This window comes from Lolium rigidum, chromosome 6, assembly GCF_022539505.1.
Source record: "Lolium rigidum isolate FL_2022 chromosome 6, APGP_CSIRO_Lrig_0.1, whole genome shotgun sequence".
Classification (NCBI taxonomy): Eukaryota; Viridiplantae; Streptophyta; class Magnoliopsida; order Poales; family Poaceae; genus Lolium; species Lolium rigidum.
The window spans coordinates 51,482,787-51,510,706 of record NC_061513.1 but is presented as its reverse complement, the minus strand read 5'-3'; the positions used below and the strand labels follow the sequence as shown (position 1 = coordinate 51,510,706).

Here is a 27,920-nt window from a genome sequence, read left to right as displayed (position 1 = left end):
ATTGGCCAAGATAAATGCTCCATCCGATCTCGTATCTAAACAAAGTTGAGCAAGTTATTTTGGAATATAGGGAGTATATCTTTTTAATAAAAAATAAGCATATCATCAACCGATGTACATGGCGAGGTAACTGTTTTGGAAGGGAAAGATAAATTCACTTGAAATTCTAAGAAATTTTACTTTCTTAGAGGAAGAAATCTAACTTGTCAACTTCAATTTTAAGTAGAAAATAGGTGGTGTGTAAAATGTGCTCTGTATTTTGTACTCAAAGTTGCGTGAAGAAAAATAATCCTAGTGGCAGCAGTGGCCTCTTATGAGAAAAACACAAAATACCATGGCTTTCCTAGAAAACAGAAAACCTCGCAGAAAAGCCCTTTCCCCTTTCGTTCTCATTCTCATAAGATATTCCCACGGAATTTATATTTTCCGCTCCCCTTCCCTTCTCCTCTCCGGCCTCCCTTCGCCCTCGCCCGCTCGCGCCTTCCAGAAGCTTCGCATCGCGATCGCCTCCGCCGCCACGAGCTCCCACGGTGGACGCCCCCACCGGCGTCTAGGGCTCCCACCTCCCCTCCCTCCGTTCTTCCCGGCCCGGTCCTGAATTTTCCGCGATTTCTCGGGTGATTTCCCTGAAATTTTTCGTCACTTGTCGGCGCTGCTTCTCGGAATCATAGGGTTTTGCCGAGCCTCTTGCGGCGGAGGCGGAGGAGATGAGCGGGGAAGTGGAGTGCAGCGTGTGCCACGCCAAGGTGGCGCTGCCGCCGGCGGTGTCCAAGGCGTACCACACCCACCGGACCACCGTGTCGTCGCGGCAGCGCGCGCTCAACGTCCTCCTCGTCTCCGGCGACTGCGTCCTCGCCGGCCTACAGGTGACTCTTGCTTCCTTCCCTGCATTTTTGTTCCGTTTGGTCAGTGTGCAGGTGTTGTGTAACAATTGAACCATTATTGCTTATTTTAAGCTGGGGGATTGAACCGTTAGTGCTGACTGCTAGATGATGGCGGTGGAGGCGAATTGACTGGCTTTCGATTAGTGACTCGCTGTTTTTGTCAATATGGCTAGATACATTGCAAGCTAATTGCTAACAAGAAAAGTGTGGAGTTTCATCTTCCATGAGCTCCGTTTTTCAGTGTCAGTTTCATTTCCAGTGTCAGCTTTATTTTTCAGCACGCTGATGTTTGCACTGTCTAGATACACGCATCAGTTGTACTACTTATCAAAACTTCTCGATGATTTGCGTCGGTAGTAGTGAATCTATTCTGAGATCAAGATTGGCATTCTTAACAAATGATCATGCTTCTGTAGATTTTCATTAAACTTATTGGCAGCTTGCCACATTGCTACTTCTTATGGTTGTTAATACTCTTCCACATCTTGTACAGCCTATATTGGTCTACATGTGTAAAGTGGATGGGAAATTCAAATTTAGCCCAGTCAGTGTGAACTTCTTGACAGAGATTACAAAAGTTATCTTTGCCATCATCATGTTGTTCTTCCAGGTATGTGATATCATCTATAGTTCCATTCTGATTTGTTTCTGTACTTTTTAGTTCAATTAGAATGTTGCTTATCTCGTGTAAGGTCTGGTGTCATTTGTGTTCATATATGCTGCTAAGTGAGTTGAATGAATATCCTGTTTAAAATCCGCACATTTCACTCCAGCATTGCTTACAGAAGTTTTCTGTTTGCAATAATTTCCTTGATGCCTCTTGCAGGCTAGGCGCCTAAAGGTGGGGGAGAAGCCACTTCTAACGGTTTCCACCTTTGTCCAGGTAATATGACCCTAAATTTAAAGTGTGCATGTCTATACTATGGATCTGTTTAATGCATTGCGATGTTTCAGTCTCAAATCAACTGAAAACGTGCATGATGTAAATACCCAAATACATATATACTGTTCAGTTCAGAAAGAAGCTGTGGTTTTTCCGTTTTGGATCCCAATTATCTGGCCATATGCTGTCATGTATACAATAGCCCCGGACATCTCATGGAAATTCCATATAAATTTGAAATTGTAATCATTAATTACTTTCTCCACCTCTCTACATATATTTGTTATGATGGCAAAAGTAACAGAAAACTAGTCATCCTGTTTCCCATTCTAATTAATCATCACTTGGCAGGCTGCTCGCAACAATGTTCTTCTTGCAGTTCCTGCTTTTCTCTATGCCATCAACAATTATTTGAAGTTCACAATGCAGGTAAGAATCCAAAAGCACCTCAATACTCAGGACTTGTCATAGCAATCTTTTCTGTTTAAGGAAACAAAATAGTGGAGCTCAACATCTGTATGAGTGTAACTTGGATCTGGTAGATATCCTAACAAATATAATTCATCATATGTGTTTTCTGTTTAAGTAAAAAAAATAGTGGAGCTCAACATCTGTATGAGCGTAACTTGGATCTGGTAGATATCCTAACAAATATAATTGATCCTGTGTGTTTTGCAGTTATATTTTAACCCTGCGACAGTGAAAATGCTGGGTAACCTCAAGGTACGGTAATTTCCTCCTTCATTTTCTTTTGTTCATGTTTCACTTATAAGTACTAACCTCCTAAGTCCTAATAATCTCAGTCTTGTAATATACCTTTTGGTCGTTAACATACATATGCAACTGGCATAAACTGTTTATGTTCCGTGATTATATATTTATTGTATTGATATCTGTAGGTTCTGATAATCGCTGTACTGCTGAAAGTGTTATTGAGGAGACGTTTTTCCACAATTCAGGTAAATTTCTCCTAATTTTCACCAATCATGTCTTCCAACTTTGGGCATTTGTTCAGTATACTCCAAATGTAAGTCAATTTGTGTTGGTGCAGCTCAAATATGATTTGGCCACCTCCCTATAAAAGAAAAGGAAAAACGAAAGATAATTGACCACTTGTATTTCTTCGTATCTGTGGAATAATGTTGTAATGTCCAAATGCAATACTTTAAGTTGTTATTGATGCCATGAGCTTGTGTAATTGACATCATGCTATTCTTTGTTAACAGTGGGAAGCCCTTGCACTCTTGTTAATTGGAATATCTGTTAATCAGCTGAAATCACTGCCTGAAGGTTCGACTGCACTTGGTCTTCCCGTTGCAGCTGGGGCCTACATGTATACACTATTTTTTGTAAGTCCCGACTTGGGTTCATTTGTTGAATCAGTTTTCTCATACTTCCTTTCAAGCCATTTGTACCTGCTATTTTATTGAACATGTCAGGTTAGAGTATACCATAACTCGTGTAATTTGAGAAGCTAGCATGCTTATTATGTACTAATACTTCCCTTTTACGCTCTTTTCTTGTATTATGTACAACGCAAGTATGGTATTCTGTCAGTCAGTTGACTACAGCACAGTTTTGTATGTGCTCTGCTCCTTAGCTCTAGCTAATTATAAATGTTGCAGTCGCTCATCTTACTGATACAGTGCTCGCTCTTTGCTATTTCTTGCTTTCAACAATATTACTTCATATTTTGGTATAGTTTATGTCATCTATAACTTCAATGTGATTCAGAGCTTAGAGTAAACTACCATAGGAGAAAATAGTCGGTTGTAAGATCTCGGGATAGAATCTATACACTCAACTGCTTCACATGGGGACAATATGGAGCTTTTCGTTTTCATTTGAGCACGTAAAAAGAATTTAAAGTATTTTTTTAAACAACAGTATTGAGTGGCGACTGGCAAGAACTGAGACCTGACCATAACGTACAAATTTTGTGGGTTGTCAGATAACAGTTCCTGCATTGGCATCAGTTTACAACGAAAAGGCTCTGAAAAGCCAGTTTGATACGAGCATATATCTTCAGGTATGTCCATATCCATTTGTGCTGCTTTTATTGGTATTTTAATCTGGCACGATATGCTACTCGATGCAATATCCTAACTTAAATTGCTTATGTATTTATTTCATTTCTCTAAATGCTATTTGTCACCATTGTCTCCATCTCTACAGCACTTATTTCTGTACGGTTATGGTGCGATATTTAATTTCCTTGGGCTCGTGATCACCGCCATCATCCAAGGTAATGTTTGAGAATACATGTCTCATGAGAAGCATTAATTATTTTTGTTTCTTCTTCTTCTTCTTCTTCTTCTTCTTCTGTGATGTCTTGTCAAAACAATTTTTGCTGTGTGAATTGAATACATTTTTTTCATGTTAGCTTTGGATTTTGTTATTTTTTTCTTCGTTTGTATAAGTAATTCCCTGTTATATGTTTATATATTGTATCCTTACAGCTTGATTTACCTTTGAGAAATGTTTACTTTCAAGAACTTCAACTATTTGTATTTTTATTATTCATTTCGACATGGTTCATTCAACTTTGCTTTTGGGATGCTAGGATTTGAAACATGCATAACAAATTCTTGTGACTGAATTGTGCTGTCTCTGAAGTGTGTTCTTTTACATGATATGTTCATCATGGATATGGAATAATGCAATGCTGATATAACACATCTGTTGTGTAACTTTTCAGGGCCTAGTAGCTTTCACATTCTGGAAGGGCATTCAAAAGCCACAATGTTTCTTATTTGCAATAATGCTGCACAGGGCATACTTTCGTCATTTTTCTTCAAATATGCAGGTATGTTGCAAACATTAAAACCTTCTACCTATTGTTTGGCATGCTCTTAAATGCACTGCATTTCTTCAATATCCTTGAAGCTTTATTCTTCTATTTACGTTGCATGTATGGATGTATCCACTGAAAGTTTCCATATATGCAATGGCTTGCTTAAACCTGTGTGCAATACAAGAAAACGTCTAGCACGAGCACTGAGCACTGGCTTTCTTTTTTCGAATTTTCACCGGGGGTTCCCCACCTGAATATACTGAAAAAAAGGGCCAAACCCCAGATAGCACTGGTTATTCAGTCCTAGCTCGTAAGAGTATGCATATACATGAATAGGCTAATTCTGTGATGTGAAATTTGATTACTTTATGTTAGTTTTGGCAAACGGGAATGTAATAAGATTCAAGCACGTTAATGACCAATGCAGATACAATTTTGAAGAAATACTCATCGACAATCGCCACAATATTTACGGGTGTTGCGTCTGCTGTACTGTTCGGTCATACTTTGACTATCAATTTTGTTCTTGGAATATCAATAGTAATTATATCTATGCATCAGGTAACATGCTTTCTTGTCTGTTGATTCAGTTAATGTTGAAGTTACCATACTCTTACATGTTTCTGTGGATCTTAATTTGTTCCAGTATCTTTCAAACCAAATTAAAGATCAAGTGCCAAGCAGCAAAATTGAGATGTCTGATGTGGAGGATCACAAGTTAGTTCTATTGTGCACTCATAGTTTTTTTTAGATCAATGTACTCGAATAGTTGATGCTTGATATACCCACATTGTTCTGAAGTTTCATTCTGCAATCTATCTTCGAGAAGAAATCTATTGCTTTCTGCTGTAGCCACTGCAACCTTAATCCATGTCATTAGTAATATGTTTGTTTTGATTTTTTTTATGGATTGCCTTGTTCAGCAGATTAAAGGAATCTGTATATGTCAAAGTTGACCCAGTGGCAAGTGAGGTAATTATATACTACATATATTCAAAGGGATTTTTTTTTTCTATTTGCAAGTCTAACGGACATTCTCATTTGTGCATACAGGCTAAACACCGCCATGGATCTGATGAGAGGCAGCCACTTCTTCCTGTCTGATGTCGTCTGAGAGGTTAATATCTTCCTTTCTGAAGAGTAATAATATGTGCCATCCACCATGTGTTCTTTCAGTCTAATGTCGCCATTTCTCCTTTTATCGTGAAAGTAGGAATGCATGTCAACAATTTCTATTCCTTTGGTCCATTTCTGAATCATTTCCCTTGACAGTGATAAGAGGAGCACACATCTTGCCAGCATGGCACCAACACCTGAGCATGGGATGAGAAGATTTATACAGCCGCATAGGGTTTTGACCTAATATTCCCGAAGAATCGCTATCGCAGTGATGTTTAGAGGACTGTCACAGGGATGTCTATCCATTAGCAGAATGGCGTGCTTGCAGAGATACTGTAGCTGGGCCGGATACCTTCGCATTGTCATAGAATCGGTGTGATGTGATGGAATGATTTAGAATAACTGTATTTAGTCTACATTTTTCGTCCCATTTTAGTATTTTTGCCAGCTCGTGTTCTTTGTGCAGTATATTTTACTATTACCTCATATGTTAACTCTTAACAATGTGGCGATGCAAGCTAATCTTCGAGAACCTAACCTTGTGTAACGGAGAGGTAGTTTGATGTGCTCAAAATGTGGGCGTGGACATATAGATTCAATGTGCCCACATCACATCAACGAGGATATGACGTGTCAATGTTCAGAAGATCTGGTAATATGCAAGCATCAACTTCTTTTTTCTCCTTATCTTTATTTACACAGGTAATCCCTCTTTTTTTTTTTGTGAACTGAAACTTATATTACTCAAAACAGCAATTGCAATCTTGGTAGCACAACTAATTTGCTAAACCATCTTGGCCAGAGCAAAAGTTATAGTGTAATTGGCTAAAAAGTGACTACAGCTATTCTGACAAAGATTAACATGAGTAATATAAGTTCGACGGGCTTTCAGTAGAGACTTGATCTCCTTTACCATTGGTGCATGAACGGACCGATTCACACCTTTAGACCTCAACATCATCACGATCTCAAGACAATCAGTTTCAACCATGATCAGCAAGTTACACCAATTCAGGCTAAGCGATAAACCTTCCATGATCGCATATAATTCTGAGCTTAAGGGATCTCTTGATGACTGACGCTGTCGATAGGCCGAGGAGATAATGTTACCACCATGATCTCGTGCAATCATCCCTGCTCCTGCATCTCCTGTAGTATCGAATGACCCGTCAACATTGAGCTTACACCAACCAGCTAGTGGAGGCAACCAATGCACAGGTGATTTAATAACATTGTCTACGTGCTCATGAAAACGTTGCTCATCCCGATCAAAGACATACTTTCCCTTCATGATATCCATAGTAGCATGACACTTGATATTTATTAGGGACTCCAGATAGCTCACTAAAAAACGACGAGATACGTCCAATGGTGGTGGGGTTTATCATCGACAACTTCATTGCGGACATGCCAAATACGCCATAGGGTTAGCAAGACCATACATATTTATTGCTTGAGGAGTCCCTTATTAGATTGAGCACCCACTCAATCCCTGTATTCACAATTTTCTCTATGGGTGGTAGATGCTACACCTCTGCCATATAGGACCATAGCTGGATCGCTAGTGGACATTAAAGGGGTGGAAATTGTCCTTAGCCTCCATACTACACACAGAAAATTGATCAGTAACCTCCGAGTGCGACGACACTTGTTCCGCCAAGTAGGAAGTGAATTTTTTTAGCAAGACACCATGCAAAGTGTTGCACTTTTGGTGTACGTTGCTTTTCCATATGAAATCCCAGATTTTCCTTGTACCCTCAAACTCTTCACAGTGAATAAACCGTGCTTCTCAGGCGCCCAAGCAAGTTGCCGTGCTTCTCAGCTTCAATCTCATAATTTCAACAATGTCCATCGGTATGAAGTATTGGTTCAACAAATCTGTACGCCATGACCCAAATTGATCAAGAAGTTCTGAGACAAACCTTAGTCTGCACCTTTCTTTGGTCGACGCCAATCTATAAGATACAGGTCTTAGAATCCATGGATCTCTCCATATCCGTATACTCTGCCCATTACATACTCTCCAATCAAACCCTTCTTGAGAAGTTAAAAGATTGCAGTCCATGTTGAAGATGCATTCCCGCTGAAAACAGTATCTTCAGTCTCCCATTAGGATAGTATTTGGCATTTAAAACCCGCGCACACAAACTATTAGGTTTAGTAAGCAACCGTCATGCTTGTCTTGCAAGAAGTGTTTGGTTAAACATAAGGAAATCCCTAAAGCCAAGACCACCCTGGTATTTCGGTTTCTGCAACTTCTCCCATGCACGCCAATGAGTCTTCCTTTTTCCATCCCTAAAACTTTGCAGAGCTCGACTTCGATCAAACCCAGAACGCGAAGTAGTTGTGAATAGAGTGAGTAGCAGGCTGGTGTGTCACTCTGCAATTAATTTTGCAAAACGAGGACGGTCATCTCCTGAAAATTGTCGGCCATCCCTCAAATTGACGTACGTAATCGATCATTATTTTCCTCCAGAATTGCATGTAAACCTGCAATCTCATGTGGTTGTACTTATTAACCTAGGCGGAAACCATGATCCGTTAGGGCCTCGTGTTGCATGTTATATAGGTGGAAAAGCCCCACGGTGGCGTGTACATGTTGGATACGTAGACGTGTTGGAGTACTACTCCATACAGTATACGTGTCGAGGTGTTTTTACATCTAACAGCCTCCTTTAATCTAAACTACGGAGGACTGCGAAGAAGATTTAGATTACGATGAAACTCCTGTAGATTCTTGATAGGAAGCACTTTTGTGAAACCATCAGCAACTTGATATTTGCTGGAGACAAACCGAATATCCAACTGTTTACGGGCAACTCTTTCACGTACAAAGTGAAAATCTATCTCAATGTGCTTTGTGCGGGCATAAAACACCGGGTTTGCAGAAAGATATGTAGCTCCCAGATTATCACACCATAGACATGGTTTTTTCTTTAACTAAACTTCAAGTTCACACAAAAGAGCTTCAACCCATATTAATTTTGTTGTAGCATTAGCTAAGGCCTTGTATTATGCTTCGAGTACTAGACCTTGAGACTGTTGCCTGTTTTCGAGCACTCCAAGAAACTAGGTTAGGACCAACAAATATGGCAAACCCACCGATGGAGCGTCTGTCTTCAAGACAGCCAGCCCAATCAGCATCTGAGAAAGCACTCAGAAGAGTGGAGGATGACCGCTGAAACGTTATACCAATTTTGACTGTACCTTTGACATATCTCAGTATCCTTTTAACAGCCGACCAATGAGAGGTCATAGGAGCATGAAGATACTGGCAGACTTTGTTAACTGCAAACGACAAATCTGGACGTGTCAGTGTGAGACACTGAAGACCACCAACAAGACTGCGATATCGTGTGCTGTATTCAGGACCAAGTGGTCCCCCCCCCCCTAGGCCAGTGACTCGGTAGAAGACAAAGGTGTTGGTGCATATTTACAATCTGTCATGTGTGCTTTGGCCAGAATATCTAATGCATATTTTTCCTGTGTAAGAACAATACCATTGGCTGTTTTCTGTACTTCCATACCCAGGAAGTAGTGCAAGTCTCCAAGATCTTTGATAGCAAAATTTGTACCCAAGTCTTTGAGAAGAGCCGAAATTGCAGCATTGGAGGAGCTTGTGACTATGATATCATCAACATATATGAGCACATAGATAGTAATCTCTGACCTTTGATAAAGAAAGAGAGACGTATTAGCTTTAGATGGAACAAAACCAAACTCATGAAGCTTAGAACTCAAGTGAGAGAACCAGGCACGAGGAGCTTGTTTAACACCATAAAGTCACTACTAGAAAAAGGCTTATTAGTGGCGCACCAGCGGTGCGCCATTGGTAATCCAAATACCAGTGGCGCACCACCTAGTGCGCCACTGCTAACCGTAGAGGTGCGCCACTGCTGTGATATTAGGATGTGCCACTTTATATATGTAGAGGTGCGCCACTGCTGTGATATTAGGATGCGCCACTTTATATTAATTAGGGTGCGCCACTGCTTGGAGAATCAATAAAAAAATAAAAAAGCCGACCACATGGGCCTGGTCGTGGCAGCGGTGGATTTGACCATGGATTACAGCGCCTTCAGTCCTTCACCCTGTTTTTATTACTTTGTTTATTTATTACACCTGGATTATTACAGAACCCTAAAAGAGAACAAGTCCCTAATTTTACAACTAAAACCCTACAAAAATTATAAAAAAGCAATCAGGTCCCTGAATCAAAAGGGACGGAGCACACCAGACCCCGTAGCCGCCGCCGCCGGAGCACGCGCTTGACGGTGGCGTTGCTCTGCTCCCAGACCGCTGCCACTGAGTCGACCGCCACCCTCTCCTCCTTCCTGCAGGTGGCCGAGGGGATGCACTGCGCAGCGTAGGTGCTGCCGGCAGCCGGTGTTGACGAGGGCCAAGCAGTGGCGTTGCTCTGCTCCCAGACCGCTGCCACTGAGTCGACCGCCACCCTCTCCTCCTTCCTGCAGGTGGTCGAGGGGATGCACTGCGCAGCGTAGGTGCTGCCGGCAGCCGGCGTTGACGAGGGCCAAGATGAGCTGCGTCGCCCGCGTGAAGTGGGGCGGCATGGCGACGACCGCGTTCCGCACGGACAGGCCGATGTGCGCATCGGCGTAGTGGAGAAGGGGGCGGTGGCGGGGGAGAGGACCAGGGGGCGGTGGCGGGGGAGAGGACCAGGGGCGTCGCCAGAGATCATGGTGCGGTGATGCAGCGTGGCCAAGGGACGGCGTCGCCGTGGTCGCCCCGGCCGTGAGCACCGCCTCCCCTAGGCCATCGACGACGCCGCCACCGCTGCGCTCATATGGCTGGCCTCGCAGGCGGTGGCTTCGGTGGGGCACGACGCCGTCGTGGTCGCCCATCGCACGACCTCGCAGGCAGTTGAGAGGAGATAAGATTGGGGGGCGGTGTAGGAGATGAGTGAGGCGCGGTCGGAAGGAGTTTGTGCGAGCCTGCGAGAAGATTGGGGGAGAGAGAGACGGATGGGTGCGGTGGTGACGAGATAAGATTGGGGGAGAGAGAGAGGGGTGGGTGAGGTTTGGTTGTTGGGGCATGTGGTGGGTGGCCGGTGGCTTGGGTGGGGCATGTGGGAGGCGGTGGCGCATTAGTAGGGGTGCGCCATAACTAACAAATACCAGTGGAGCACTATAAACAGGTGCGCCACTACTATCTTAAATATGTGAGATAGCAATGGCGCACCACTAAAGGGGTGCGCCACTGCTAAGTTTGGGGAGGTGTGAGATCTGGACGACCTTTAGTGGTGGCGCACCTCAAAAGCAGTGCGCCACTGCTATGTTTGTATTAGTGGAGCACCACTTTTTGGTGCGCCACTGCTAGTTAGCAGTGGCGCACCAGTATAAGGGTACGCCACTGATACCATTCTTACGGCTAGGCCTTTTCCTAGTAGTGAGTGCTTTATCAAGCCTGCAAATATGATGTGGATTATTAGAATCTTCAAATCCAGGGGGTTGTTTCATATAGACCTCCTCTTCCAGAACACCATGTAAACACGCGTTCTTCACATCTAGCTGCCGGAGACTCCATCCTCGAGAGACAGAAATAGCAAGGACCACACGTATGGTGGCAGCTTTCACAACTGGACTGAATGTTTCTTCATAATCAAGGCCATAGCGTTGCCGAAATCCCTTGGCAACAAGACGAGCTTTATAACGATCAATTCTACCATCAGCACAACGCTTGATACGATACACCCATTTGCAATCAATCAAATTTTTGCTAGAACTGGGTGGCACAAGATGTCACGTTTTATTTTGCATAAGAGCACGATATTCTTCTTCCATAGCAGAACGCCAATGATCATCATTAAGAGCTTCAGACAACGACCGAGGTTCACCTGAAGTAGTAAGCAAACCATAGCGGATAGTGCCGTCAGTATATTTTTTCGGATTTCGAATACCTTTCTGTAAGCGTGTTTGCACACCAGGAGTAGCAGCAGCCGGAGGCACAGAATCTCCTGGACTAGGCGCTGTCGGCGCCAGGGGAGCAGCCGACCCGGCTGTCGGACGTGCAGCCGCATGCGCGGACGCGGCCTGCGAAGAGACAGGCGGGGTCGGGCGCGGTTCGGGCGGGAGTCCAGTCAGGGGTGGCGACGTGTCGCGGCGCGGTTGGGGCGGGTTCGGCCCGGCCGACCGGCCAGTAGAAGGCGGCGACATGGCGAGCGCTGGGGACGACGGACGCGCACGCGCGGCAGGGCGTTGCGGTGGATCATCCTCGGGATCCGCGCGCGCAGGGGTGACAACACCTGAATCAACTTCGTGTTCAGTGCTGCTGTCTTTTTCTGGCGTCGGTATTTCATGCTGTAAAAACTCCGTATCTTCTCCGTTTTCACTCAAATTTGTTGCGGTGTGCTCTGAATCTGATGTAGAATCATCTGCAACATCAAGCTCAACAATATTCTGGGCATTGTTAGTAACAACAGGTATGTAATGCATATTCATATGTTCATCAACTGGTGCATCCCCAATATTCGAAGATGTGGAAGGAGTATCAAGAGGTAACAAAGAAGCTCTTGACGGAGACGTTGACCAGCATTGGGATGAAGAGAGGCAAACGTGAAGACATTCTCATCGAAAACAATGTCACGAGGGACATAAACCCTGCCAGTTTTGACATCGAGACATTTAACTCCCTTGTGTAAAGGACTATATCCAAGGAAAACACATTGAGTAGAACGATACGCAAGCTTACAAGTGTTATAGGGACGAAGATTAGGCCAGCAAGCACAGCCAAAAATTCTAAGAGACTCATAGTTGGGCTTAATACCAAGAAGACGTTCTACCGGTGTGTCAAAATTGAGAATTTTGGTAGGAAGCAAGTTTATTAAAAACGTTGTTGTAAGAAAAGCATCATCCCAAAATTTGAGAGGCATAGAGGCATTAGCAAGAAGGGAAAGACCAACTTCAACTATGTGCCTATGCTTACGCTCAGCCGAACCGTTTTGCTGGTGAGCATGTGGACAAGAGACATGATGAACAATGTCTATTTTCTGAAAGAAACTGTTGAGTTTTTCATATTCACATCCCCAATCAGTTTGCATGGTTTTAATTTTGGTGCCAAATTGTCTTTCAACATACTGCTGAAAGTTAAGAAACACTTGATAGACATCAGAACGTTTCTTAAGAAGAAATATCCAAGAAAATTTACTATAATCATCGATAAAGCTTACATAGTATGAATTCTTGCCAACAGACAGATGTGCTGGACTCCAGACATCAGAGAACACTTGTTCCAAAGGAACAGTAGAAACACTAGTAGACACAGGATATGGCAATTGATGACTCTTTGCTAATTGACACGAATCACACACGTAAGGTGTTATTTCTGGAGTATACGAAATTTTATTTTTCCTAAGAATCTGCTGAAACGACAAAGGAAGAAGGATGTCCTAAGCGACCGATGCCACGTGGAGGAGCAAGGCTTGATGGTGATGAAGGCTTGCTTGGAGGCGTCGGTCATGTAGGGGATGAGGGGGTAAAGGCCGCCATAGCACGGACCTTTAAACAATATTCTCCACGTGGCCTGATCCTTAATCAAAAAGAAGAAGGGGTGAAATTCAATGAAGACATGGTTATCAAGTGTAAATCGATGAACAGAAAGCAGATTCTTAGAGGCACTAGGAATATGAAGGATATCATTAAGATGCATGCGACAATATGGGGTGCGAAAAGTTGAATGACCAATATGAGCAATTTGCATACCGTTACCATTGGCTGTTTGGACGCGATCATGTCCAGTGTATTTCTCCTGAGTAGAGAGCTTGCTCAACTCTCCAGTGATATGGTTCGTAGCACCGGTATCAGTGTACCAGTTTGTATCAACGCCATAGGATGCCATATTAGCAGCTTTGGTTTCACGGTCATCATCATCAGAATTATCACGATCGCCTTCATAGCGCCACCAGCAATCAGAAGTAGGGTGGTCATAGATCTTGCATATCTGGCATGTGGTATCCACAAAAGGAGTGGGCGCACGACCACGACGGCGACGGTCAGTGCGGTCGCCATCATCACGGCGACGGGGAGGAGCACCACCATCACGCTTGTCATCACGACATCGAGGAGGATCATCATCACGACAACGTGGAGCGTCATTACGGCTACGAGGAGGTTCATCACGGCGACGGTCATCATCGCGGCATCGGTCTTCACGGCGCCAATCATCATGACGCCGATCATCGCGGCGTCTAGTATCATCTCGGCGACCACCATCATCACGGCGGCGGCCACGATCATCATCAGCACGGCCACGGTCGGGACCCCCACGAGGATCACGTCCACGGCGAACAAGGTTGGCGTGAAGGGTGTAAGAATCACCCGAGGCTTGGAGATGTGCTTGGCGGATGTCATGAGCGCTGATTTGATCAAAGAGATCGTCCAAGGTGGCACCAGAATTGCCATTAATGGCAGAAACAACATCATTATAGGAGCCATCAAGGCCACGGCAGATGTAGCCAACGAGTTCATCCTCATCAGCGGGCTTGCCCATCGCAGTAAGCTCAGAACAAAAACCCTTCATCTTTGCAAAATATGCCCTAGCCGAGAGCTCGAGCTTTTTAGTGCTGTTGAGAGCATCATGGAGATGATTGACCTTGGAACGAGAGGCAGTAGAGAACATGGTGTTGATCTTGAGCCAGACCTGAGCCGAGGACTCGAGACCAACAGTGTGCGCAAGGATATCAGGGGACAGCGAGTTCAGGAGATAACTCATGACCGCCCGATCTCGAGCGATCCATGCGAGTATATTCCGGGCTTGCGGTCTTGATCTTCTTCTTGTCGGCATCTTCTTCTTCTATGAACTCCGGCGGGGCGACGTCAGTGCCCTCAAGGAGGGGCAGAACTTGAGCGCCACGCAGCGTCGGAAGGACGAGCGTTTTCCAGAATAGAAAGTTGCCCCGTGTCAGCTTCTGAGACGGAGGTGATCCGAGGGCCACACCAAGGACGGCCGACGATGAGGAAGACGACATTGGAGCAGTAGGGTGTTGGGCGGCAGCGGCGGCTAGGGTTTTGGAAGCGACGGCGGCGGACAAAAAAAAAGTCGGCGGCGGTGGCTAGGGTTGTGTTTTGGCGGCGGCGGGGGCACGTAGCGAGCTGCGGCAGCGGTGTTTGTAGGTTGTAGGTTTTGGGTGTATGGCGGCGGCGGCAGGTCAGAAGGACCGGCGGCGGCGGCAGTTGTGTATGCGGTGGCGGCGGCGAATTTTTTTTTGTGGATCGGCGGCTAGGAGGTGGAAGAGGCAGGCTCTGATACCAAATTAACCTAGGCGGAAACGATGATCCGTTGGGGCCTCGTGTTGCATGTTATATAGGTGGAAAAGCCACATAGTGGCGTGTACATATTGAACACGTAGACGTGTTGGAGTACTACTCTACGTGTCGAGGTGTTTTTACATCTAACAGTACTGATCAAGTGTGCATCTTTCTCCTCCATGCACATCTATGATCTATATATCTATCCTTTCCTTGGCGATTTGGTGTCCACTGAATTCCTCCACATCGATCGCTCTCATTCACGTAAACCACTCGAGAGTCGAGACGTTAGTGGCCGTGTATTATCTCCCCGTCGTCTTGTAGTGTTCATCTCCACCACTCACTCTACTGTCCCCAAGAGCTGAGAATTTAAACTTCGCAAGTCTCCGTCCATTGCAGAAGAAAAGAGATGAAGAAGAACTCAAACTCTGAAATGAAATCTTGACACGAACCTTTAGCAGAAGGTGCAATACGAAGTAGTAGTACGGACGGACTACGTAGTTGGAGTATAAAATCGTTGGTGCATGCCCAGCAACGAACAAGCACACCGGCCGGCAAAATGGATCAGGCGGCGGACTCGTACTCCACCTCTACCATGCCCCTGCTCCTCCTCGGCTCCCTCGCGCTGGCGGTCTTGCTGCTCGTGCTCTTCGGGCATGGGCGCGGGAAGGCGCGGCTCCCGCCTGGCCCGCCGGCGCTGCTCTTCCTCGCCAAGTTCGTGGCGCTCCGGCGGTCCATATTCGACCTGGGCCCGCTGATCCTCGACCTCCACGCGCGCCACGGCCCCGTCATCTCCATCCACCTCTTCCGCACCCTCATCTTTGTGGCCGACCGCAAGGTGGCCCACCGCGCGCTCGTCCAGGGCGGCGCCACCTTCGCGGAAAGGCCGCCGCCGGTCGATCCCACCCGCCTGTTCACGTCCGGGGGTCGCGACATCAGCTCCTCCCCGTACGGAACCTACTGGCGCCTGCTCCGCCGAAACCTCGCCGCGGAGGCGCTCAGCCCGGCCCGCGTCGCGCATTTCGCGGCCGCCAGGAGGTCGGCGTGCGACGGGCTCGTCTCCAGCCTACTCAGAGAGCAAGAGCGGCAGGGGCAGGAAGAGGCCGTGACGCTGAGGCCGTTGCTGCGGCGCGCCATGTTCGAGCTGCTCGTCTTCATGTGCTTCGGCGCTCGGCTGGACCGCGAGGCGATGGACGAGGTGGAGGAGCTGCAGCACCAGGTGCTCGTCGCCTTCACCTCCTTCCCGGTCTTCGCTTTCTTCCCGGCGGTCACCAAGAGGCTCTTCCGCAGGCGCTGGGCGGGGTACCTCGCGGTACGCCGCAGGCATGAGGAGGTGTTCGTCCCGCTCATCCACGCGGAGCGCGCCGGCGGCGACCCGCCGTGCTACGCAGAGTCCCTCCTCGCCGTCCGCATGGCCGACGACGTCCGGCTCACTGACGCCGAGATGGTGAGCCTATGCTCCGAGTTCCTCAACGGCGGGACGGACACCACGGTGACCCTGCTGGAGTGGATCATGGCCGAGCTCGTGAACCGCCCCGACGTCCAGGCCAAGGTCTACGAGGAGGTGAGAGCCAACCCAGAGCTCAACGACCTGCAGGGGATGCCGTACCTGAAGGCCATCGTGATGGAGGGGCTGCGGCTGCACCCTCCGGGCCATTTCCTCCTCCCACACGGCGTGCAGCACAGTGGCGACGGTGGCGTTGAGATCGGAGGCTACATGGTGCCCAAGGGTGCGGAGGTGAACTTCCTGGTGGCCGAGATCGGGCGCGACGAGACGGTGTGGACGGCGGCGCGAGAGTTCCGGCCGGAGAGGTTCCTGGAGGGCGCCGAGGGGCACGGCGTCGACATCACGGGCAGCAGGGAGATCAAGATGATGCCTTTCGGAGCGGGCCGGAGGATGTGCCCGGGTTACTCTCTCGGGATGCACCACGCCGAGTACTTCGTGGCCAGGATGGTGATGGACCTCGAGTGGCGGCCGCCGGTGGAAGGGGAGGAGGTGGACATGGCGGAGACGCTGGATTTCACCACTGTCATCAAGCATCCGCTCCGTGCGCGCCTCTTCGCCAGGACTTGAAGTTAATTCCCACAATGCATGATGAAATTTGTGTCCAAGGGATGAAGGGAGAGTGTTAGGAATAGTTAGCTAAGCAGGAAGTTAGTGATCCAAACGCTACTATATGTATTGCCAACAGTCGCAAACCTTTGTAAACCACCTCAAAGGCATCTCTTCAGGAACTATATAAAGCCCTGAACAAGCATGAATAACATTCTTGGGTCTCAATCACAAGTTCTCAACACAGAGAAGGAAGCGCCTCCTTAATCTCTGCTTCTTCTTGTTTCTCCATGTCCACATGGTTTTGCTACTTTCTGTACTTAACACGGCAGATCCAAAAGAAAAAAAAAGGAAATATTGTACTGTATCATATCTTTTTTTTTAACAGCGGAGCCCCCAGAAGGGGCTCGAACAGTGGAGGTACAATTTTGTTACAAAGGACCCCAAGAAATAAGAAATTACACATAGATCCCTAGTATTTGTAGAAAGGACCTTGCTAAAATATTTGAGATTGCAATCTAGTCAATCCTCTTCCCCACTGTGGAGCAGAGAACGCAGCACGCTGCAGCCATGGACGACGCGTGGGACAAAACCACTTACCTTCGGCCTGGCAAAGCTCTCAGCACCTGCGTTGAAGAAGGGTCTCCGAATGGAGGTTGAAAACATGCCGAGCACACCTTGGCCAAATATTTCAGCGCCCTCTTTCGGGACGCAGAAGAGATGCTCCAAGCAGAACAGGTTCTTGAACTCCAAAGCCACTCAAGCAGAGCACCAAATGCACGCCGACACCACGGCAGGAGAATCAACCTACCATCGAACACTGCCACGAACCTGAGGAGGCAAGCAAAGGTGATGTCGGTGACGACGAGCATGGGAGCTCACAAGAGCAGATTCACTGGTACCCCGGTGCAGGTCAAGGAGCAGGTTGCCGGAGAGTAGGAGCTCCGAGCCGTGCTCACCACCATGGCGAACAGCTAGCAGGAGATCTAGATCTTGAGCAGCCGATGTCGATACCTGCCAGGGCTTCAAACGCTAAATCCGGAGCCTGTGGGCCTCAAGCTTATTGAAGGACTGGGAGAGGAAGAGCTTGAGTAGCAGCCGCACGCACCACGCCGCCACCGCCAGCAAGATCTCCATTACCGGCTGCCGGACGCCGCCTGGAAGCACCGAGAGCCTCGGTCACCGGCACAACGCCATACTCCACTTGGGAAACAAACACAAGACCTGGGCTACTATGTACAAAGGGGAACTGGCCTCCTCTCTCCCAGTCACTCCGGCTGGCGAGGCCGCCGAAGGAGATGGAGAGAGGAGCCGGCAGAGGGAAGCCGACCCTCAAAGTACTATTCACGCGTGAGAGAAAGGGAAGGTTAGTAAAAAACTGGACTTTGTTACTGTTCACGCGTGAGAGAAAGGGAAGGTTAGTAAAAAACTGGACTTTGTTTGTTTGTACTGTATCATATCGGTTGCTTGAAAAAGGGACCGACGACTTGTTTTGGATTACTCGATATTGTTTTCAAGGGAAACACTAAGTACTATCCAGCTATGCACGACGATGGTTTGCCATACTCGTCATACAATCATAGCAAGTTTGTGAGCCACTTTGTTCGGGCTTGTTCGCACGCTGACACTCTACACACCTGGAAAAGGGCCACCTGCTGCGCCAAATTAAGTGCCTCCGTTGAAGCACTCAACTTAGCACCAAAGTGGCAAAGTCCGAAGGCGTCCCTGACATTGTTCCGCACGCTCTGCACCTCATTCGTCTTCTCTTCACGTTGGAGATGCCCTGAGGATGGCTGCAAGTTCTATTTCCCTCAGCTCATGCATTATCATGAGGATCCCCAAAAAGTATGGCCTTATATCCATATATAGTTAAACACCTACTATAGCTGCCAGGGAGGATCCAACTGCATTTTCGTCAAAAAGCCATGTAAGGATTTACAGTCCAATTTCAACAAATGTGAATATTTCGGACATTGTTCGCTACAGATATCCCATAGTTACACATAATGAAGGGCGTTTCCACCAAAACACATCTTAATGCAGTTAGTTGCAGAGATCTGACAAGTGATGGCTCTGTTGTCTGCTTATCTTGCATATCTATCGTCCAAGCTTTTCGTTAAAGAGATAGCAGCATGAGGAAAGTGAACTATGTTCATCCCACGTCTTCAGTTAAAAGGTATCCTGCGCAACAACAGAAACATTACTTTTGTGAGCCATAAATTCGATGAGAATCTAATGGCAGAACAAACTTGCGAACAAGGTATCCTGAACTTACTTATTTTTTGGTTAATTCTGTGTGTGAATCAACTGTCCATAGCTGCTGGTGGTGGTGCAGGGGGGGTTTGCTTGTTCAAGGTTAGGGGAGATAAAGCCTTCACCACAATGCTCATGCTTGGACGGAACTCGGCTTCATATTGCACGCACAAAGCTGCTACCGCTGCAAGCTGCATTTACGAAGATTCGGTGGTGAAAAATGTGAAAATAAAGACTGGTACTGACAGAACAACACACGAGTTGTCATGGAAGTGGATGCGTAGAGAGAGCAAGACGGGGAAGGACAAGCGGGGAGAAAGGTAGGAAGGAGAGACCTTTGCAACTCCTTTAGGTGGATATTCACCATTTAACCGGGGATCTATGCACTGCTTAACCTTATCTTCCGTCAACCTTGGTGTAGCCTGCACAACAGAAGCTATATATGCTCAGAAAACTGATTAACAAATTCTCATGTAAGGATGGTGATGTGTCTTGTTATGATAAATGAGTAAAACTATAACGTGATCATTACCCATGTAACCAGGCTCTGCTGTCCTCTAGGCATTGTATGGTCCACAGGCTTTCTTCCTGTCAGAAGTTCCAAGAGAACGACTCCAAAACTATATACATCACTTTTCTGGGTCAGCTGACCAGTCATTGCATACCTGCAGAAAGTTTATGACACACTCCATGTTACAAAATGATGTTACTTAATAATAGTACTGTCTATTTTCAGGATTCTGCAGACAACCGCATCAGCTCAAGCAAGATTTTCTATAGTCAGTATCACAGTACCAGAGTGGTTACTGCTAAGTGGGCTTGACTTGTTTCTGACTAGTTACAGATCTAGTTAGTAGCAGATAAAATACTTCAATTTCATGGCTACATTGCTAAATACTGGAACTGAGCCCCCTCCACCTGGACTAGTTTCTCCTTTTTGGAATGTTAGTTTACAATAAGCCGGTCTTACCTGGCCAAACAAGCTTGATGAGGGGCTTTTCATATAACTGATCTCAAGTGGGGCAACAATGTTGTAACAATAGAAAAGTAACGATGGGCTGGGCTCTACATCAACATAAAAATCTCAAATATTCCTATAGAAGAGCCAGTATGTCAAATGCATGCCAGAGTGGGATTGATTTCTAATGTTGCTTCTAGATGTGCTTATTTGTCAACTCAACATGTTTTTTTTTTCCTTCTGACAAACTATGTAGATATCACTTAGTTTATCGATATATCGCAGAGTCCATTAGAGAAGTGCACACAACTCACAAAATTAAATTTACCAACAAAATAGTCATCCAAATACTAACTCGTCATAGGCATTTGGTAATTGTTAGTGACCCAAGTACTAACTCATCATAGGCACTCTGTAGTTTTTTAAGTAGAGAAATTTTACTCTGGAGCGTGATAGCCGAAGGTTCCCAGCACGCGAGTAGAATGCAGCCGAGCAGCCATGTCTGGAGCCTGATTTGAGAGATTGAAGTCTGCAATCTTGGCCTTGAAGTCCTCAAATAAGAGGATATTACTTGATCTAACATCTCTATGCACGATAGAAGGTTGAACCTTCTCATGCAGATATTCAAGTCCTTTGGCAGCATCAACAGCAATTTTCATCCGTTGCATCCAATCAAGTGCAGGACCAGGTTGTGCACCTTGTACTCCTTTTCTTCCTGTTAACACAGAGGAAACAGATTGCTTACAAATACACAATAGATGTACCACCCAATTCTTCCAGATGAAAACAGGAAATTTTCTATCCAATTGTGGAGTATGTTGGATACGCGTAATCATACCATGTAGAATATCATGCAGAGAACCCATGGTTGCAAATTCATAGGCTACTATACGAAGATTACGCTCCATACAGTAGCCCAAAATATCTACGAAGTTGTCATGTTTCAATCTTGAAACCAAGGAAACCTAACATCAGAAAATAAGGATTACTGCTTACAGACACTTCATACGTTGAAAAACGTCAAAGATATAGCCAAGAGAATGATTTCAATCTTTAATAGCAAAGACAACCTGAGTCAAGAATTCCGAGGTGGTCTCGTTTTCAGTGGAATCAAGTTTCTTCACCGCCATTTTTGTCCCGTTATCAAGGACAGCATAGTACACTCTCCCATAAGACCCTTCTCCTATCAGAGCCGTTGCCCCGAAATCATCAGTCTTTTCTATCAGTTCATCCAAAGATAGAACAGGAATATCGATAGAGAGAGCTGAATCTTGTGGCTCAGCTTTCACAGTAGCAGAATCTTTCAAACCCTTTCTCATTCCTTGGAAAAGAAGAGACAACATCAGATTCTATATTAGAATGGTGGCAAATCTCAGATCATGCATCAGAACAGAGTTTTAAGTTCACATAGCATGGCAATTATAACATAATCAATAGAGGATACAATCAAGTTAAAACGAGCGTACCATCTACATTACTTGTTGGCGCCTTGACATGCCCATTTTCATGCTCATCAAACTCGGCATCTTGACGGCTGCAGCAAATCCAGCGACGCCACATTACTCTCTCTTTGCCTTGTTTTTTGCGCCTACTCTGTAAAGCACATAATAGTTTACCAGGAGAATATTATATGATCAAAACAGGAGAATGTCCAACTTGAGTAACTTCAGAGCTCTCATCATCTCCTTACAACTGAAGCAGACACAAAATGGCACGGAAGTTCGCAGCCAAAAGCAGCAGAAATTCTAGAACAGCACAATTCCAACCACCATATATGTTCGGAAGGAGCATTTTCCAAGATTTTTCCGTTAAAGGGGTTTAGATTAGCATTCTGAATCATCAGCTGTGTTCCTAGTGAAAACAGAACATCTCGATGTCACAAAAAATCTACAAAATCTTAGAACCAGCAACCATTTCGCGAAGTACACCAGCTAGATTTTGCTTCCTCTGATGCAAAGAATTTACGCATATGCATATCACCTCCATCAAAACAAAACGGGATTTCTGCAACCGTTTCAGCTAAAAATAAATAACGCCATCTGGCGAAAATTCCCATCCCAAACAACAAAAATCGTGTCGTATAAACCCCCAATACTAGAGATTCCATCACCAAACCCGTCATCTACGACCTATATATTCATACACAGCCCCCACGATCGCCTACATCAAATTGGTTTCCAGGTCAGGACCGCAGAAGAAAGCGTTTACGCACGGGCTTGTGGATGCTGTTGTTCAGAGCAAAATCCATGGAACTGGATTCAAGAGGAAAAAAAATAAGGAAAAGTCGTACCAAAGCTGCGCACTACTGAAAAGGGAGGGTTCAGGGTTGACGAAGAGGAGGGGACTAATCGGCGGAGGAAGCTCACCTTGAGACGACGGGGTGGTGCACGCGGGCGGAGAGAAGGATGCGGACGGGGACGAATGGAGGCGCGTCGCCCTGGGACTCCGGTCGCCGCTGCCGCCGGTCGTCGCCTCCTGTACGGGTGCGGCGGCGTATGTGGGACGGAAGTTGTGTGGGAGACGAACGCGAACAGAGTAAAGAGCTAGCCTGTTCTGTTCTGTTCACTTGCGAGGCAGGGGCGAATATGTAATTTCAATAGGGTTTAGAATGGATTATTACTACTTCCTCAGTCCTAAAAGAAGATTTTCTCAGATTTATTTAGATTTGTACTCCGTTCTCAAATAGTCTACATTTTAGGCTGAAAATTTGTTCTAAAATACTCTACATTCTAACTTTTAGTCAACAAAAACACAGAAAACGAAGCGGTTCTCTTTTATCTATTGGATGTTACTATTTTTAATATAGTTTGGAGTGGTTATTTACACACAGTCTCTGCAACAACGCAATGTCCTAAAACATTACGGATGCACACAATCAAAACAGAGAAAGAGATAACTAAGAAATAAAAGTACCGCTACAGCAACTGATATGTGATTTGGGGTAAACATGCCACATGAGTTTTTTTTAATACAAACAATACATCGCCCCCATGACTTATGCATATAAAATACAATAGACAGTCGTAAGTTCAACAAAAGTTATGAAGCTCAAAAAAGAGTTTGAACTAGAAAACTCTTATAATACACAAGGGCAAAGCTTACTCCCTAGCACATATGAGCTTTGGCATGAAGATGTCCCAAAGGTATCAATAGTCTAATACACTTGGCTGTTGTAATAACATATAATATGTAATTTACCTGAACTTAGAGTCTATCAAAGATTTAATGTCGTTTACAATATTCTTAGCACCTGCTGCAATACCAGTGAATCCTCTCCTTTCTAACCCAATACATTCGGGCCTATTTTCTCTTTTCCAATGATTCGGGTATTATTTTGGTCGGCGTACCATTATCATTTAACATGCTCTGACCATTCTCCGACCATAAATAACATATATAGTGGTGAGAAGATTGGATAATTATTGCACAAAATATGCAACTTAGACAAAAACAAAAATCAATGTTCGTAACTTAAGCCGCATATTTACAATGATTTTATATCCGGTTGCAAAAACTAACGCGTCAAATAAGATTTCATCCTCACATTGAAATTTAACTATATTGCCTGTGATATTACTAATGTTTCCGTGAACATGTAAAAGGTGAAGGAATATTAATGAACATGAGTAGTAATTCAATGTTTGTTTAAGATTTATTTCATGTCCAATGATATACTTACTTTGATGAGGCCTCTTATTATTAACCCAACAATGCCAATATCAACAACAGCAGATCGACCAGTTTTTGACTTAAGTGGAAAGTGGTGGGCTAGTGTCATTTCCAACCGGATGAGTTCCTTTGATATTACATGAATCTGCATATATGAAGTGGGTCACATATCTTGATAGGCCCTACTACCAACCATATTTGGGTATGTTTAGCCTATGGAGTAGTAGATTAGTGTTTCTTTCATTTCCCGTAGGATTAGAATGTTCCCTGTATGTTATACCGATTCTTATCTTTCTCTTTGAACCTTTAGATAAAATAAAACTGAAACATAATAGGATAAGAATGCATGAGTAAGGTCTCAATATTTTGACAAAAAAAAGGTTATTTCAACATGCATTTACAAAATATAACATATCGGATTATCTTAGTGCCACTGTCAGGCTCTAGCATGGAGATTAAAGTGCATATCTTGGCTTGCTAGACTTCTGAATCAAACCAAGCAGACCACAATATTTCTTCGCAGCTGTCTTCGTGCCCGTGCAAAGCGAACTATTCCACCACTCTACGGTGTTGACATACGTTGCATTTGCTTATGTTCTTAGGTTGCGGCCAAGTCTAGTCTACTGTCATGATTTGTCAGATGATCATTGCTGCAGCACTGCATTCACGGTTGTCTCGCACCTGTGAAGCACAAATAATTACTGACACGATGTCGCGAGAGATTAAAAAAACATGTCCATACTCAATTTACACTTTGCTTGTACAACACCCCTAAATAACATTATAACAAGTTTTTTTTTCAAAAATGGGGTTTGCCCCAGCCTCTGTATCGTGATGATGCACACGACCTTTATTAAAAGATTCACATTATAACAAGTAACAACCAGCCCTTCGGGCAACCTTAGTCTGAACTTGGACGAACCAGGCAAGGCGGGTCAACAACAGCTCTCTTCTGCACTGGGCCACACAGATTATTAGCTGTAGACTCCTCCATGAGTCCATAGATCATGAAACCAATCACAACGTTGTTCTCTCCAACAACATAGGTCGCCACACATTGCTTAGCGAGCAGACCAAGGCAAACCCAGAATGGATCTGACCAGTGACCAACTCCTGGCTCCAATATATTTACACCACCTCTTACAGAAACATGCACAACTATAGTTCAGTCATTCTGATACACATTCGATATATGTACAGAATGTCAGAGTCGAGCTGGATGGCATTCTATACTACAAACTCTACACCATCAGGATTATTTGCCTATCTGGACACGTAGGTATGTGCTAACTGTATCCTTGCCTTCGACTCTTCGTCTGTAGTCTGTACAGGTAATTAGATCATCATGGTACTCTTAGCCGATACCATATATTGTTGGTTCTTCTTTCTACTTCCCTGGCAGTGGGAGGGAATTATTCACGATGAGAAGTTTCTGAGGATCCGAGGCACCATCCTCCGCATCGACGACCCAGCTGCGCCATTGCAGCCGATCAGCAGCCTCCTTCACTTTCAGAACAACATCAGCTGTGTCCCGAATTATTGCAGCGCCCCCTGGCCGGAGAATGCGGTCCATCTCGACCAGTATGTCAAGGGTGCCACACCTGCAGATAGATTGAGTGTCAAAATGGTGCGCAGGTGGCTGCAATACTTATTGAGTTGCATAGTGATTGCTTTGTGAAGTCGTCATATTCGTCAGTCAGGTGATGTGTTCAAAATGGACAAAGACGTAACTTAGGCCCCTTTTTTTAGAACAGAAGATATTTATATACTGATTTTATTTAGCAATTAAGGGATTCAAACACTGCCATGATTATGTTGGACAAATTTCACGTTAGCTACCCATGTTTTCAGATAAGCAAATTCAGTAGGCCATCGTCCAAGACCCAATGGAAAATGATGAGTGTCTATTAAATGTTCAGGCAGAGTTTGCCCCTAGCAAAACTATGTGAACTATAGGTTGTGTAGTGGGACACTGGGTACTATACTTGTCTCTTTCTGAGGCTGTTCTGCCCCCACAACAAGAACAGGGATACTTCAGCAAATAAAATTACAGAGAGTAACTTACTTGTCGATATACAAGCTGAATACTCCATTAGCATGTATCAGATCATACGTACGTGGATAAGTAGAGAAAGCCTCACACCTGAAATTGGAAAAGAAAAAGACTCAGGATAGTTAGTTTTTCCTATATCTTAATGGAAGAGTAGAAACAGTACTTCATTTGAAGACAATATTCACTTTTGTAACATTACCAGTCCATATATGTCCCAATCAGTCCACGCTCATAGATGACACCGAGAGTGTTTTCCGTTATATTTGCAGGAACCACATTCATGACCCAAACAGGGTATTTCGACATAGCAGCAGCAAAGCCACCAAAGCCAGCATTCATGTCCATGACATTTCTGTAGCTCCTACGAGATAAATCTTTCAAATATGTCCCGTAGATTTCAACTCTTCTCTTCCAAATGGAATAGTCATGTTTATATGCCTGGATAGACATGCCCTTTATTCCCCCATTTGCTATCCTTGGTGGCACTGCAGCAAGTCTTTGAGGCCATTTCTCCATGGTGTCACGGGCGCTATCACCACCAAGATCAACTCTTGGAAGCTGACTTATGCACATCGGAATATTTACATACCTATAAGATTGAAGACATCCATTCATCCTTTTATGAGTTTATCTATAAGTAATCATTCAGTGCAAAGAAGAGAGGACATGTATGTTAGATTATCCAATGACTCAGCAACTGCCTTTTTTTTTCTTGTTTAGCAGTAAGCTCTTTGGACTCACTGGTGCTGTACTCACACTCTAACTAACTTACTTGGATGCACCTTTTTGTCCATGCTTTAAGAGTTTCCTTTTAGTCTTAGAGTTGTCCCCTGAAATGTTCCACGTACAACCTATATTCAACTAACCCCGAGAGATACAAGGCCTCCGAAAGTTACACATGACCAGGATTCAGTTAGAGGCAGATGATGTCATGATTTTACGAATCCTTTTGCCATGTTTCTTGTCAACCTCACAATAACAAGCACGGAGTATAACATAAACATTAACCCCGGACAAACTATTCTTATGCTTCAACCACACAAAAAATGCCTAGAAAAGCAAAGATGATGCTGGCAAGGAGAAACTTACCAAGCGCTATCTGGGTTATCTTCTGTGCACAACTGTACTTCTTGGACACAGCGGAGATGATCAGTAGGCTTTCTCCAAACAGAAACTGCACCTTTATCTGACACCATCTCCCAACAAAGCTTACTTGCAATATCCTCCCTTGCTAATTTCTCATCATCAAGGCTGTTGATTGTCCGGTTGAGGTTCTTGCAGGGTGATTTCCAGCCGATGGGTGGACCAGACATAACCCAATACCCACCAGGTCTCAAAAGCCGGTCAATTTCCAGCATGTACAGTCCATCTGGAATCAGCTATAGGTGAATGAGAACATCAGGAAATATGTGCATATCATAGGCTAGATGGAAGATAAGTTTCAGTGATCAGGACATGTTCGAAGATAGTGTCGATATTGTTGCATGTCCTACCATGAGCAGCCCATGAAACATGGCAGTCTGCGCAGTGCACCATGTCGAAGGACCTCGACGGATACGGCAGCCTGCGAGCACCGAGCGCTCCAATCATCGCGGGCAGTCCGCGCTCCAGGGCGAGCTGGACTGGTGCGCCGTGTGTGTCCCTCGGAGCGATGGACATTGTCAGGACGCCGTAGCTCATCAGGTAGTCCCCAAAGCTCGCAAACTGCAACAAGCCACAGAGCCACATCCATCGCATTGAGAACATATGTCAATCTACTGCAGATGTGAAGAGGTTTAGTTCAGTTTCTTACTCCGCACCCGATGTCGAGAGCCGTTCGCACCGCACCGCCGCGGAGCGGCACCACGTCCGCAAGCTGCTCGACGTAAGTCCCCACTCCCTTGGGGAACACCAGCCACTCCTCGCGCGCGCCAACGGGGTCTTGGGAGTCCGCGAGCTTGGTCACGGTAGTAAGCGGGGGGAGATCCGCGTTGGCGTAGCGCGCGCGCTCC

The 27,920-nt window shown here is 45.3% G+C and overlaps 4 protein-coding genes across 6 annotated transcripts; 2 read left to right on the top strand and 2 right to left on the bottom strand.

The window, feature by feature from the left end:
• The first annotated feature begins 486 nt into the window (after positions 1-486).
• LOC124660794 (CMP-sialic acid transporter 3-like) lies at positions 487-6,202 on the top strand. 3 transcript variants are annotated; one of them, XM_047198632.1, is made up of 15 exons: positions 487-866; positions 1,378-1,494; positions 1,711-1,767; positions 2,119-2,196; positions 2,446-2,490; positions 2,667-2,726; positions 3,039-3,116; positions 3,719-3,796; positions 3,943-4,012; positions 4,466-4,573; positions 4,989-5,122; positions 5,208-5,278; positions 5,485-5,533; positions 5,615-5,678; positions 5,834-6,202. In XM_047198632.1, the coding sequence occupies exons 1-14, from the start codon at positions 708-710 to the stop codon at positions 5,663-5,665; spliced, it is 1,155 nt and encodes a 384-aa protein (XP_047054588.1). In that variant the 5' UTR covers positions 487-707; the 3' UTR covers positions 5,666-5,678; positions 5,834-6,202. The 3 variants fall into 3 exon arrangements, with proteins under 3 accessions (XP_047054588.1, XP_047054587.1, XP_047054586.1); XM_047198631.1 differs by having other exon boundaries at positions 2,994-3,116; positions 5,488-5,533; XM_047198630.1 differs by having other exon boundaries at positions 2,994-3,116.
• Positions 6,203-15,311: 9,109 nt separating this feature from the next.
• On the top strand, positions 15,312-17,224 carry LOC124661681 (cytochrome P450 89A9-like). Its single transcript, XM_047199559.1, has one exon. The coding sequence runs from the start codon at positions 15,503-15,505 to the stop codon at positions 17,015-17,017; it is 1,515 nt and encodes a 504-aa protein (XP_047055515.1). The 5' UTR covers positions 15,312-15,502; the 3' UTR covers positions 17,018-17,224.
• A 1,665-nt stretch (positions 17,225-18,889) lies between these two features.
• Positions 18,890-24,870, bottom strand: LOC124662593 (PTI1-like tyrosine-protein kinase 2). Its single transcript, XM_047200411.1, has 11 exons — positions 24,799-24,870; positions 23,887-24,021; positions 22,574-22,750; positions 21,674-21,800; positions 21,278-21,528; positions 21,046-21,172; positions 20,649-20,922; positions 19,782-19,914; positions 19,585-19,671; positions 19,272-19,440; positions 18,890-19,177 (listed from the first exon to the last, which is right to left on the bottom strand). Exons 1-10 carry the CDS (start codon positions 24,868-24,870, stop codon positions 19,300-19,302), a joined length of 1,524 nt encoding a protein of 507 aa, XP_047056367.1. The 3' UTR covers positions 18,890-19,177; positions 19,272-19,299.
• LOC124665182 (probable methyltransferase PMT17) lies at positions 24,702-27,547 on the bottom strand. The gene is made up of 5 exons (XM_047202586.1): positions 27,423-27,547; positions 27,019-27,308; positions 26,129-26,518; positions 25,942-26,019; positions 24,702-25,477 (listed from the first exon to the last, which is right to left on the bottom strand). Exons 1-5 carry the CDS (start codon positions 27,441-27,443, stop codon positions 25,264-25,266), a joined length of 993 nt encoding a protein of 330 aa, XP_047058542.1. The 5' UTR covers positions 27,444-27,547; the 3' UTR covers positions 24,702-25,263.
• Positions 27,548-27,920: the final 373 nt, after the last annotated feature.